This window comes from Babylonia areolata, chromosome 5, assembly GCF_041734735.1.
Source record: "Babylonia areolata isolate BAREFJ2019XMU chromosome 5, ASM4173473v1, whole genome shotgun sequence".
Taxonomy (NCBI): Eukaryota; Metazoa; Mollusca; class Gastropoda; order Neogastropoda; family Buccinidae; genus Babylonia; species Babylonia areolata.
In genome coordinates, this window is record NC_134880.1 from 44680280 (window position 1) to 44694108 (window position 13829).

At 41.8% G+C, this 13829-nt stretch overlaps 1 protein-coding gene across 1 annotated transcript; it reads right to left on the bottom strand.

The window, feature by feature from the left end:
• Positions 1 to 3516: 3516 nt before the first annotated feature.
• LOC143282288 (cilia- and flagella-associated protein 161-like) lies at positions 3517 to 13165 on the bottom strand. The gene is made up of 7 exons (XM_076587887.1): positions 13124 to 13165; positions 9487 to 9576; positions 8222 to 8469; positions 6001 to 6082; positions 5342 to 5500; positions 4632 to 4702; positions 3517 to 3667 (listed from the first exon to the last, which is right to left on the bottom strand). The coding sequence occupies exons 1-7, from the start codon at positions 13163 to 13165 to the stop codon at positions 3517 to 3519; spliced, it is 843 nt and encodes a 280-aa protein (XP_076444002.1).
• Between the last annotated feature and the right edge of the window lie 664 nt (positions 13166 to 13829).

A 13829-nucleotide genomic window follows, 5' to 3' on the forward strand; every position in this document is an offset into this window, starting at 1 on the left:
TATTTATCACAAGTTCGTGACACTACGACAACGTCGGGATGCACGCCATTATAGACTTTGATGATCCTGACAGTTCATGCAAGGTTTAGAAACATGTATGTTGTCGAGCACAGCAGTAAATGTTTCTTTTGTCGGTTTCTTTGTTTGCTTTTCAAGCTGTGCATGAGTATCTTTAAAATGTTTGTTTTGTTTGCTTTTGTATTTCACAGATTTTGATGAACAGGAAAGGGGTGTCTCAGAAAACGAACTTGTTTGTGCTTTCTTTTGGAATTGAATGCTAAATGCGTTTTAAAATTATGTGAAAGCATGAGTACTTGTAGGTATGAGTCTATGGTGTGTGGTGGGGTCAACTATTTGTTTTTGTGGGGTTTTTTTTGTTTTTTGGTTTGTTGTTGTTTGTGTGTGTGTGTGTGTGTGTGTGTGTGTGTCTGTCTGTACATGCGCACGTGTCTGTTTGTGCCTGTCTGCATGTGTGTGTGTGTTTGTTTGTTTGCATGTATGTATGTGTTTATTTGTGCCAGACAGAAAAAGAAACAAACACAGAAACCATGCCAATTCTTCACACACACACACACACACACCCAAACCAGCCTCAGCCTGTGTGTGAGAGACAGGCGCTGAAATCGTGCTGTCATGCAAACTGCGCAGAAAACAATGTCTCTTGAAATGGGATCAGGGCCCGAGAGACACAGCCACAGGTGGGGGAGAGGGGGGTGGTGGGGGGGTGGGGGGGAGAAAGCAGGAGGGTGGAGGTTCTTGGTTCACCCTGTGTGAGCCAGAGAGAGCTGCGTGCACGTGCTCAGTTCACGTGCCTACCCCGCTTTTCTTCCCAGATCTCGTGTCTCGATAACACCAACATGGATCAATACCTGTCGACTTTGTTTTGGGAGGTGGCTTGGGTGATACAGACGTTCTTTTTATTTATTTTTTCATTGCTTTTATTTGTTTTTTCAATCTTCTTCTCATAAATGGAAGGAGATGGATTGAGTTGGATGGTTTAAATGAACGGTGGACACGGAAGGGGATAGCATGAGGCGTGTGTGTGTGTGTGTGTGTGTGTGTGTGCATGTTGGAGGGGAGGGGTTGTGTGTGTGTGTGTGTGTGTATGCGAGTGTGTGTGTATGGAGGGGGCTTGTATGTGTTGTCAGTGTGAATGTGTGTGTGGTGTGTTTGTGTTTGAGTGTGAATGTGTGTGTGTGTGGAGGGGGCTCATGTGTTTGTCAGTGTCAATGCGTGTATGTGTTTGTGTTTATGAGTGTGAATGTGTGTGTGTGTGTGGAGGGGGCTTTTATGTGTGTGTCAGTGTGAAGTGTGTGTGTTTGTGTTTGAGTGTGAATGTGTGTGTGTGTGTGTGTGTGTGTGCATGTGTGTTTAAAACCCCTAATACAATTATTTTCATTTTCAGAGAAGACATCATTGGAACCCCAACCGATACCACTGTTGAATTACAGGTTATTCGCAACTTGCAGTTTTGAACTGTAAAAAGCAACACAGCAGCAGAAGTTCATGTCAGTTTACTGCTGTAAAAGACCTGAAAACTTTGAAATGAAATAAAAACATCGTCAGTGGTCTCATAGTTCCCTGTGGACTTGTCCAGACATCAAGGATTACGCCAACCACCAAAATAAGTTTCACCCATATCATAGATGTCACGTTGTGTTTGTCACTAGTTGGTGATGGTTGGGTGAGCCAAATACTATACCCCGACTGTCGCATGAGCTCGAAAGCTTATTGTGTCGAACGCTGGCTTATTCTGTCGACTATTGACGTTCGGGATATTCCGCCAACGGTCGGCTAACTCCCCATGATTTACCACGAGTTTGGTAGAGGTGTTTAGCATGTGCAAGACAGCTGATCAAACCCACACTCACTCCAGCACACACACACACACGGGTGTAACCAATATACATTATTACGTGCCTACCCCCCCCCCCCCCCCCCCTGCGTAACTCTCACATCCCCGTCTCTTTCTCTGATGTATGCTTCCTTCACACACACACACACACACACACAAACACACACACACACGGCGACACACATACACACACACAAAAAAAAACATCCCCTGGCCACACATATGCACACACACAGTCACACATGAACATAATTTCCACACACATTATGCAACAGTGTACAACATCGAAACGATTTAGAACTGCTGTCGAAGAAACAATTTATTGATATTTCCATAGCTAATTAATATCAAAAATCGTTTATTAACTTGTCATATACTGTTGAATATATATTCTGGTATAATAGTATCACTCGTTTTTTAACTTGTCATATACTGTTGAATATATACTTGGACATAATAGTATCACTTTCACTAACAAACAAAGAAAAAAGTATTGCACAAAACACCCAATTCCTATTGTGAAAAGTTAATAAAAGTAACGAACACGATCACAGTATAAGGGAGATAAATATCGCAACGTTCGCTGTTTTTCGCTAGATACTGTTTCTCTCCCTTCCTTACGGCCGGCCACAAAAGCAGGACAGATTCTCGTCTGACGTTCTACCCACTTCTGTCAGCGCTGTCTAAATCGCTACACTTTGTGTGTGTGTGTGCGCGCACACACACACACACACATGTACGACATAATCAAAAGTCAGAACAGGAGTTTGGTTACACTTCGAGAAAATGCCAGAGTTGTATAATTTATGGTCTCCAAAATATCGATCCCACTTAGCTCTTCGGCCCATTCCAGTATATCGACGTTATGGCAAATTATCTCATAAGTTTACACATTCAAAATAAATGCATCTGAAACTTTTTTTTTTTTTCAAAACATATCTTATGTTGTTCTTGTTGTTTTTGTCCATTATCACATGTGAAAAGAGTCAGTAACACAAGCTTAAAAATTATGATATATACTGTCGGATGTGTACGCAGTCTATTCTCAGACTAATCGAAAGAGCTACAATACAAAAACTGAAGCCAAAAGACACTTTTAGTTTCGCTGTGGTGTCACAATCTGAATATCAAATAACATGCTAATTGTACATAACGTAAAAAAAATTTTTTTTTAATCTTAATATCATCCGTTTCCTATTTGGAAATCCGGAACAGTGGTATGTTTACTGACCTGAAAAAAGCGACACAGAGAAGAGGATGAAGGGGAGGGGGATAAGGAAGAAAAACAATAACCTTTTACGTTTTTGTTTGTTGTTTGTGTGTTTTTGCTTTGTTTTGTTTTTTGTGTGTGTGTGTGTGTGTGTGTGTGTGTGTTGTTTTTTTTGGGGATGGATGTTTGGTTGGTGTTGTTTTTCATATATATAACGTTTATCGTTCTTATCTGCTACAGTTTGCGTACGTGTGATGCTAACAAATCTGTTCAGATAACACTGAATTATAACAGAAACAGAGCAAACGGTATACTGCAGAAGAACACCAATGGAAAAGGAAATGGAAAGAAGAAAGAAACAGTGAGAGAGAGAGAGAGAGAGAGAGAGTCGAAAATTTTATTACTCAAGAATAAAGATTTTCGGCATTGTCAGTTCGGCTGAACCAGCAGGTCAACGTGGCAGAGGGGGCTGGTAGGGCACGGGCTGCGCTCTGCTACCGGGCACCGCCAGCAGGAGCACCCACTGGTTGTTGTCCTTCTCCACTCTGTGACTGTCCAGGTAGGTGTGGGCGGCCACCTCCAGCTCCCTGCCGAACGGGGTACTGCCCCGACATGACAGGAATGAAAATCAGTCATCATCATCATCATCATCATCATTGTAATGATGATAATAATAAGTCATAATCATACTCATAATTACCATCATCATCATCATCATCATCATCATCACATTAGTAATGATAATGATAATGATAACGATGGTAAGAAGAAGAACAACAACAACAACAACGACGACGACGACATCATCATCATCATGATAACAACAACAACACAACAATTTGATTTACATAGCACTTTTCCATGTAAAACATGCTCAATTGCTCAATATAACGCAAAAAAACAAAAGCTAAAAAAACAACAACACTGATGTGTAAAACATGAATTTAAACACTGAAACAAACCACATCCCTTGCCTTGCACAAACAAACAGCCAACCACTCAAGCTCCAATGTATGTACAAGATACTCATCGTACATATCTGGCATCAAAATACCTCCATGATACATATCAGATTTCACAATACTCCAGTATCACGACACTTCAAAACCATCACATACATCACAATGCCCGTGAACCTTTCCCATCATTGTTATCAGCACTGTCACTCTCATCATCAACAGCGTCATCCTCATCATTATCGTCACCATCGTCACTCATCATCAGCGTCATCCTCACCCTCCTTGTTGATGCTGTCGTCGTCGCTGTTACGTATGTATGACTGAGTGGAGATTGGTGTTGGCTGACACTCCACTAGTATTGCATTGTATTGAATTGTTTAGTATTGAACTGCATCGTAGTGAAGTGTAGTGTAGTGTAGTGCAGCGTAGAGTGTTTATTATATTGTATTGCATTGCACTATAGTTTGTTGTACTGCAGTATATTGTAATGTGGTGCTCTTCATTGCACTGTATATTGTACTATAAAATTCTACTGAATTGTATCGTGTCGTGTCATGTCGTGTATCGCACTGTTTTGCATTGTGCCGGACCCAGTTGTACGACTCACTGCACGCCAAAGTCCTCCACAGCAAGGCAGTTGTTGGTCTTGCAGTGAACCAGCGCACACTTCTCGTTGGCCTGGACACACACACACACACACACACACACACACACACAAATGAACAAAGAACAACAAATTATAGAATCGGTTATATAAATGTTTCGTTGACTTCTGACATGCTTTTGACAGTGTGCTCCATGAAACTGATTTCTCAAAGTGGGGCAAATTCGAATAAGAGGAAAAGCTATAACATCATGCAAAGTACATACAATGATGAAGCAAATATTTGCACGAGACAAAACAGTGTATGTTCTCACACAGTTAACATTAAAAAGAGGGTCCACCAAGGAAACATTCCAAGCCCATCAATTTTTCAACATCTTCATTAATGATCTCGTGGCAGATTTAAATCAAAATGATTCACATTGCCTGAATAATGATTAAAGAAAGGTAAGATTGAGATACCGTGTTTTTTGTATGCAGATAACTTGACCATACTGTCGATATAAAAAGGACACACACACACACACAAACACACACACAATCTGCCCCCACGCTTCCACATCAAGTTATTGCTAATCCCCTCCCTACCCCTGCCCTCGCCCCGCCTACCTCCCTCTCCAAGCCCACGCTCCCCACTACCCCCATCACCCCCCCCCTCCCCCGCCCAACACACACACACACAATCACCCCTGACCCTCCTCCTATCCTCTGACCTCCACAGGAAGGTGCTCGTACTCCAGGCGGAGTCTGGGGTTCTTGTGCACCAGCATCCAGTGGCCCAGGTAGGATGGGTGCGGGGAGAAGAACACCAGCTGGTGTTTCGACTTGACGGCTCGCTTGTTGAAGGCCACCCGGTCAGAGCACAGGTACAGCTGGCACGGCATCAGGCAGCGGCCATCAGGCATCAGGCAGCCACAGCCATAACCACAGCCACAACCACAGCCATAGCCACAACCACATCCACAGCCACCACCACAGCCACATCCACAACCACAGCCACAGCCACAACCACAGCCACAATCACAGCCACAACCACAGCCACAACCACAGCCACAGCACAGCACAGCACACGGGACACATTCATGGGGAGAGGTGTGAGGGACCGGGGCCGGGGTATGGGGGGGTAAGAGTAACAGAAGACAGGGGAAATTATTTTAAAAAAACAAAAAAACAACAACAGTACACTGCAGGATAGAACACAACGGGTGGTTACACTACACTGCACTACACGACACTACACTGATGTTCGTCCTTTGAATTCGAAGATAACCATGGCTTCAAATATCAGACAGCAGACAAACACAGGCAGGCAGGCAGACAGACAAACATACATACAGACAGACAGACTGACACACAGCGATGACAGTCTCACCTGTCCCAGGGTCTGGCTGACCAATCGAAGGTAGAAGGGCTCTCCGTGCTTCACTTTGTAACCCTTCATTCCCCCCTCCACGCTGAGCAGAAACGCGCACGTTCGTACACACACATACACACACACGCAAACACACACACACACGCGCGCGTGCACACACACACACACACACACACATTTTGCCAATGGGTTGGTGCACACACACACACACACACACACATTTTGCCAGTGGGTTGGTGCACACACACACACACACACACACACACACACACACACAGAATCATCTCCATATATTTACTGATGGATCTGTTCTTGATGACAAAAATGCTGGTGCGGCTTTCTATTTTCCTGCCTTTAACTTTTAAAGCTGAAAAATCTGACTTTATTGGAAAACATCTTTCCATATTCACAGCTGAGCTAATCGCTGTTATACAAGCTCTGAACTACTTAGTGAGCCATCAAATAGTTTTCTCGAAAATAGCATTCTTTGTTGATTCCAAATCAGTACTTTATGCTCTAGAATTATTTAGCTTTGAAACAAGACCTGACTTAGTTATTGAGGCAAATCATTAGGTACATTGTTTGAGGATCAAAGGGATTGAGGTCAGTTTTTGTTGGGTGCCTTCTCATGTGGACATTCATGGCAATGAAACTGCTGATAAAGCATCTAAAAGAGGAGCACAAGATTCAGAAAAATCAATAAAAATACAAGTCCGTCTTTCTGTAAAAGAGGCATACACTTTGTTAGAAAAATCTGCATGGGGTCGATTTCATAACCGATGGAAGGAAAAGTTTTTTAAGGGGCATCATTCCCCAAGAATATATTATTAAAGAAAAGATACCGAATCCATCAGCTTGCTATACAAGATTAATAAACTCTACTTTCTTCAGTATAAAACTTGATGCACTGAAAACAAAGTATAGTAAAAATGCTACATGCATCTGTGGTAAGCAGTTCAGCTTGCATCGTTGTTTGTTTCACTGTCAGCAGTTATGTACCTTCTTGCCTAAGTATTTCAAAGAGAATATCTGCAGATGATTTTTGGGGAAGTTATTTCTGTCGACGTTCTTATGGTTGAACTTTCACAGGCATTAGTTCATAGCCCTATTTCTACATTCCTTTAATGTACTTCAGAATTGTGTTAATGGTTTCTGATTATTATTATCATTATTGAATTGTTACTGTTAAATGTAACCGCATGTTAGTTATGCAGTTTTGGGTAGTTTTCTACCTTTTCTGTCCCCCCCCCCCCCCCCTCCCGCTATCCCCACCTATTTCTTTCTTTTTTCTTTTTTTTGATCATCTAATATCACTGATAGTGAAAAGACGCTAAACTAAAGAACGAACACAGACACACAATGAGACACGCGTGATATTGCTCAAAGTCTGACCAGCGCATTAGGTTTATGCGAAGGCAAGGCACTTATTCCTTCTCCCCCCCTTTTTTTCTCTTCTTCTTTTTTTCTTTTTTCTTTTTAAGCAGATGTGCAGTGTATATGAACAGTCTGCACGCCCCCTTTGAAACTGAATCAATTGATCAGTCCACTTGCTTTGACCTTTCAATCCCTGAAACTGAAACTCTTGTTGCCTCTCTGGCTCTTGTTGAAACTGAAACTGGTGTTCGTTGCGTATATGGATCAGTCCGCACGCTTTGATGGCTCCTTGAAGCTGAAACTGAAACTAGTGTTGCGTTTTGATTACGGGTCAGCCCGCACGCTTTGACACCTCCTTGAATTTGAAAATGGTGTTGCACATACTGATCGGTTGATGCCACAGCGCTGTATTGTGTGAGTCAAATTTGGGCTGCCCTGCCCAAGTAAAGCACCTCACTACAGTGCAGTGCTATCCATACAATTTCTCCTGGCTGAAAGTGTACTTGTTTCACTATCAAAGTTGATTTTTTTTTTCAACAGAATTTTGCCAATGACAATCTTTTTGTTGCCATGGGTTCTTTTACGTGCATTACGTGAATGCTACACACTGGACCTAAGTTTATCGTCTCATCCAGAATGACGTCCTCGATCTTTGAAATAAAAAGTCCCAAAAGAACCGTCCACAGCTCACACCGCCCCCTGCCCCCCCCCCCCCCCAACCCCACCTCCAACACACACACACACACACATGAACACTAACACATTCATGCATGCACACACAAACACTCAACCCTCCTACGCCCTCCCCCCCACCCCCACCCCCACACCCACACGCACCCGGTTTCACCTCTCAATGGAGAAGACGGTTCGCTGGTTGGGCTCCAGCGTTCGGGTGGCCGTGGCCAGCAGAGGCTCCGTGGACTGCCTGCCCAGCAGGAGGTCGGCCGGGGAGGTGATATGCGCCGCCACCACCATGTCCCCCCGGGGGTTGTCCGGCCACGTGTTGTTGGGGTCGCCGGGGTCTGGGGCCGGGCACAAGACCATCACCTGGTCCCCGATGTGCAGGCTGTAGTCCTGGGAGATGCTGATCTCGATCTGGTTTGGGGGAAGAAGGAATCAAGTGAGGAGGAATCCCGGAAGTGGAGAGGGGCGTGGGGAAGTGGGGGGATTGCGGGGTGGAGGTGTGTGTTCAGGAGCAGATGTGTGCAGGTGGAAGGAATGTGTGTGTGTGTGTGTGTGTGTGTGTGTGTGTGTGTGTGTGTGTGTGTGTGCGTGTCAATAATCTTTAATTTTACATTTTTTTCCAACTAACGTGAACAAAGATTATCATAAAAATTTATCTTAAAATAATGTAGGGATAGGTGGGGAATGTGCAGTGGTGGGAGGGGCAGAATGGGGGGCAGTGATCAATGACTCCGTGTGTGTGTGTGTGTGTGTAAGGAGGAGAGGAGAGCGTGTGTGTGTGTGTGTGTGTGTGTGTGTGTGTGTGTGTGTGTGTTTGTGTGTGTGTGTGAGTGTGCGCGCAAGCATGCATGCATGTGTTTATGCGTGAGAGAAAAAGAAGAGAGAGAGGGGGAGAGAGGGAGAAAGAGGAGAGAGAGAGAGAAAGTGAAAGAGAGAAAGTGGGGGGGGGGCAAGACAGAGAAAGACAAAGAAGGAGGTAGATGATTTGAGGGGGACGGAGGTGGGGGCGGATGAGGTGGAGGTGTCAATCACTTTTGATAAACGCCGCTTAATGTGCGTGTGTTTATGTGTATGACTATGAGTGTGGGGATATAGGCCTGAGTGCTTGAGTGTGCGCGTGCGCGCGCATGTGTGTGTGTGTGTGTGTGTGTGTGTGTGTGTGTGTGTGTCTGTCTGTCTGTCTGTCTGTGTCTGTGTGTTTAAACTGATTTGCTTATTTGTTTGATTGATATTGTCTATGGGTTTTGTTGTTGTTTTTTTTCGTTGTTTTTTTTCTCTGTTGTTTTTTTCCCTGAAGGCCTGATTAAGGTTTACGCTGCTGGTCAGGCATCTGCTGAGCAGCTGTGGTGTATCGTATATGGATTTGTCCGAACTCAGTGACGCCTCCTTGAGGAACTGAACTGAACTGAGCTGAACTGAGCCACTTACCTTTTTGTTCAAAGTGGAGAGGAATTCGGAGTTCTTCTGGATCATCAGTTCCCCGTTGTCTCTCTTGGACAGAAAGTGCTTCAGTGTCTCCTGCACACAGCATGGAGGAATATGGAATGGACGCAGATACGCACACAGCGCCTATCTTCGGGATACTCACATAGCACCCTGTCTTCGGGATACTTACATAGCGCCTATATTCGGTCAGAGTCCTGATTCTAAGACTCTAAGCGCTTTACCAACACGGAGTCATTTGTACCACAACATGTCTACCTGGGTACAGCCGACTGACAGCTTGTTCCAGCTGGTTTTCTCCAGTGGAAAATAACCTTCTGGTGATGAAAATGGAAAACAAATTTCAACATCTTTGTGAAAATTCATTGCGCCTTTTCTTCTTCTTTTTTTTCTCCACAACGATCAACCTGCTCATTTCCAATAATCCCTTCGTGAGAAGGAACCCAACAAAGAGCAATCTTTATTGTACCAAGAATGGTAAAAAAAAAAAAAAAAATAAAAAATTGAATTACATGACAAATTCTTTTGTTTTCAAATTGAATGATTTTAATGTTTGTAATACAAATTTAAAATCTACACAAAGCAGCACCTGAAATATAGTAATGGGAAGACTGATTAAATGATTTAGACCCATTGATATATACATATGTTTTGGCGAGAATAATTATAGCAACACTGAACAAAAAATCACCAATGACAGTACTTCTCTACTTTTAATGATGGAATTACAAATGCTGTCCCTGCCTGGTTGTTATCAAGTACCATCAGTATATGCTTTAAGGTGATTTAGATAGTTTTCATGAATATGAGATCTAAAAAAAAAAAAAAAGGTAGCGCTGTTCTTTTCCCATTTAAGTATTGTTGTGTCTGATAATCCCGATGTTTTAAAAATGCCAGAGGTATACCGTATAGGCATTTACAATTGTGAGGGAGTGAATAGAATGTGCTGGAAATTAAAGTTCGATTTTAAACTAATATTGGCAGTAACTGAATTGTGATTTGTTGTAGGTATACTTCTCAAGATGTACTCTGCTGGTGCAAGTTTCATCTGTTCTTCAAGGAGTAATATTTTAATTTCTGTGTGTGTTTTTAAAGTTGAAGCATGAACTAGAACACCAACAGCAAGCTTATATGCTTTACTATGAACACTTAGTAATTTTTTCAATACATATTTCAGTGCAGAAAAAAATCTCTTGTGCAAAGGTTAGTTTTAAGCGTACCAGCGATGTTGCTGGATGTATTTATTCGGAGGTATCCTGCCCCATGTAATGCCTGCTAATAATATTTAATAATTTGAGGCTTTCTCTCTCCTTTGGCAATGGGTATTCCAAAATATTGTAAATTCCATGTCACTTTTGATATGAGGTAGGACTATACACATGATTTTAACGACTTGTTTATATTCAATGACTGACCAATATATTTCAATATTAGGTAATGTGTCTAGGTTACAAACAGAACCATGCAACATTTTTGAGGCTGCAGGGTCAGCCCATTTTCTGTCATATAATTAGTCACTTATTCAATTCTTCGTGTGTTTCATTGACTTGTCTCCCATGTCTGTCAAATAATGAAATATGTCTTATTTCAGTCAATCCTGTCCTCTTTCTTTTTTCTTTTTTTTTGTTTTTTTTTCCTTTTTTGTGTGTGTGTGTTTTTTTGTTTTTGTTTTTTTGCCAGTCTATCTCTTTTTTTTTCGTTTTCGTTTTTTTTGTTGTTTGTTTGTTTTGTTTGTTTTTTTCCGTTTCTTCCTCATTGCTACTGCTTCCCTTACCTCCGCATTTTATTTTATTTATTTTTTTTTTTTTTATTCATCTTTAGAATTAGATCTATCCTTTATTTGCCTTTTCCTCCATATTGTTTTTTTCTTCCCTTACCCCCAGCCCCTACTCCCCACAGTGGGATCCAGTTCGTTTACATGATTGTCATTATCAATAGTTAGCCTAATTCAGTAATAATTTTAACATATAGGGTAAGTGAGTGATCTAATCCCGACCGATTTTTCCTTGATCGAAACCTACCCAGTTTAGTACTTACACAGTCACCTTACTATATTGATACACATGATTTGAGAAATAACCATTGTGACGCCAGTTAATTCATCTCTCTCTCTCTCTCTCTCTCTCTCTCTCTCTCTCTCACACACACACACACACACACACACACACACACACACACAATATATATATATATATATATATATACACTCTCTCTCTCTTACTATATATAATATATATATATATATATAGAGAGAGAGAGAGAGAGAGAGAGAGAGAGAGAGATATTGTAAGAGAGAGAGAGAGAGAGAGAGAGAGATGAGAGATTTACCATATATTTTCATGATGACATTTTTGCTGTTGTTAATCAAAGTATCTGCAAATCTACTAAGATTTCCCTGTATGCAAAACAAAACTGCTGCTGGGAAGCAAGCGCCACAAATCTTTTGATGCAATTTCCAAACCAAATACATCCATATATATTTATAGATCTAATTTATAAACCCGCTAACCTCTTCCATGCAAATATCTTCAAACCAGTTGCCGACGCGAACTGAAGGGTTGTATGGGTTTATGTTGGTCGGAAACATCGTGTCCGATTTGCCGCTGTCGTATCCCCACAAATATTCAAGGTTTTCACGTTGTGTTGAATTCCGTTGAGTGCTGTCACGGTTGGGAATGAGAATTACTTTTTTTTTAGAATTACTTCCCTTGATGATTACAGTGCTGCAGATAATATTTTCACTGCTACATAATTGGGGCTTTTTTTTTTTGTTTTTTTTTCGTCTATCTATCTGTCTTTCTTTTCAGTATTTTGTTAATTAATGTTTTGCTTTGTGCGTGTTTGTTAATTAATGTTTTGCAGTGCGTGTTTCACACTGTATTCCCAGATATATTCTTACGATGACTCCAGAGCACGATGGGAAACATAAATGAAGAAGAAAAGAAAGTTTCTCAAGGAGGCGTCACTGCGTTCGGACAAATCCATATACGCTACGCCACATCTGCCAAGCAGATGCCTGATCAGCAGCGTAACCCAACGCGCTTAGTCAGGCCTTGAGAAAAAAAAAGGTGAATAAATAATAAAGAAGAAAAGAAAGAGCACATATAATAAATATCATATCAATATTGTAAATATCAAGGTTTAAGTTGTACATATATCGATTTTTCTCTTGATTTTTAAACAGACAAAACAAAGGAAGACTGGCAAACACACACACTCACAGGAAGTGTATCTGTCGAGACCTCCGTCTCTCCTTCCCTCTCTCGTTGACTCTACTCAGGCCTACATCTCCGATCTGAAGACATGGCTGACTGAAAACAAGCTAAAATTAAATTAGGATAAAACTGAAATTATGATTACACCCCACAAAGATTTTGCCATTCAGTCTCTTTTCCTTCTTCAGTCTCCCTCAGTGGCACCGACATTCCTCTTTCCTCTTCCGTCCGTAATCTTGGTGTCCTATTCGACCAGTCTCTTTCCTATCAGCAGCATATGTTGCAAATATATGCAAACTGTACATCGTGTTACTTTGAAATTCACATAACTGCATCAATTCGTCATACAACCAAAACTCTCATTTGTGTCTTTGTGCTGTCCAGCCCGGATAATTGTAATTCAGTACTTGTCGGTTCACCCAGCTAGGCTTCAGAAAGTCCAGTACCATATTGCTGCTCGCCTTGTCTTCCGTTCCTCTAAATTTGATCACGTCTCTCCTTCATGCTGTACACTGGCTTCCGGTACAAGAAAGAATTATTTACAAAGTCATCTCTTTGTGTTTCAAGTCCAATTGAGGCTACTGGTCCACAGTATCTTTCTGACCTCATTCATCCTGAAACGTAACCTCACGCCAACTCCTCTCTTCTTCTGACACCCGTACTATGCTTAGGATCCCTCCTGCCACGCAGTTTTTCATACCAAACCCCATTAATTTTCTTTGGAATCAACTTCCTCAGCCTCTCTGTCACTCATCTTCGCTGCAATCTTTCAAATCCATTCTGAAGACCCACCCTTAAAAGATTTTTTAATAAAGTTTGGTATCTTGTGTTCAATTTTTCTTCTTTGATATTTACGTATGTGTTCTGTTTGTAAACGCCCAAGGCTTATTTTCAAGATTAGGCGTAAATGCTCATGATAATGATAGTAATAATGATAATATATCATACACTTTGCATAGAAAAAGCGTCTAAAATATCTCAGTTTGAAATACACGAGAAGCACACAAGTCTTTCCACGTAGTTACCATTGAGAGCACACACACACACACACACACACACACACACACACACACACACACAGTGACACTGACGCGCGCGCGCACACACACACAC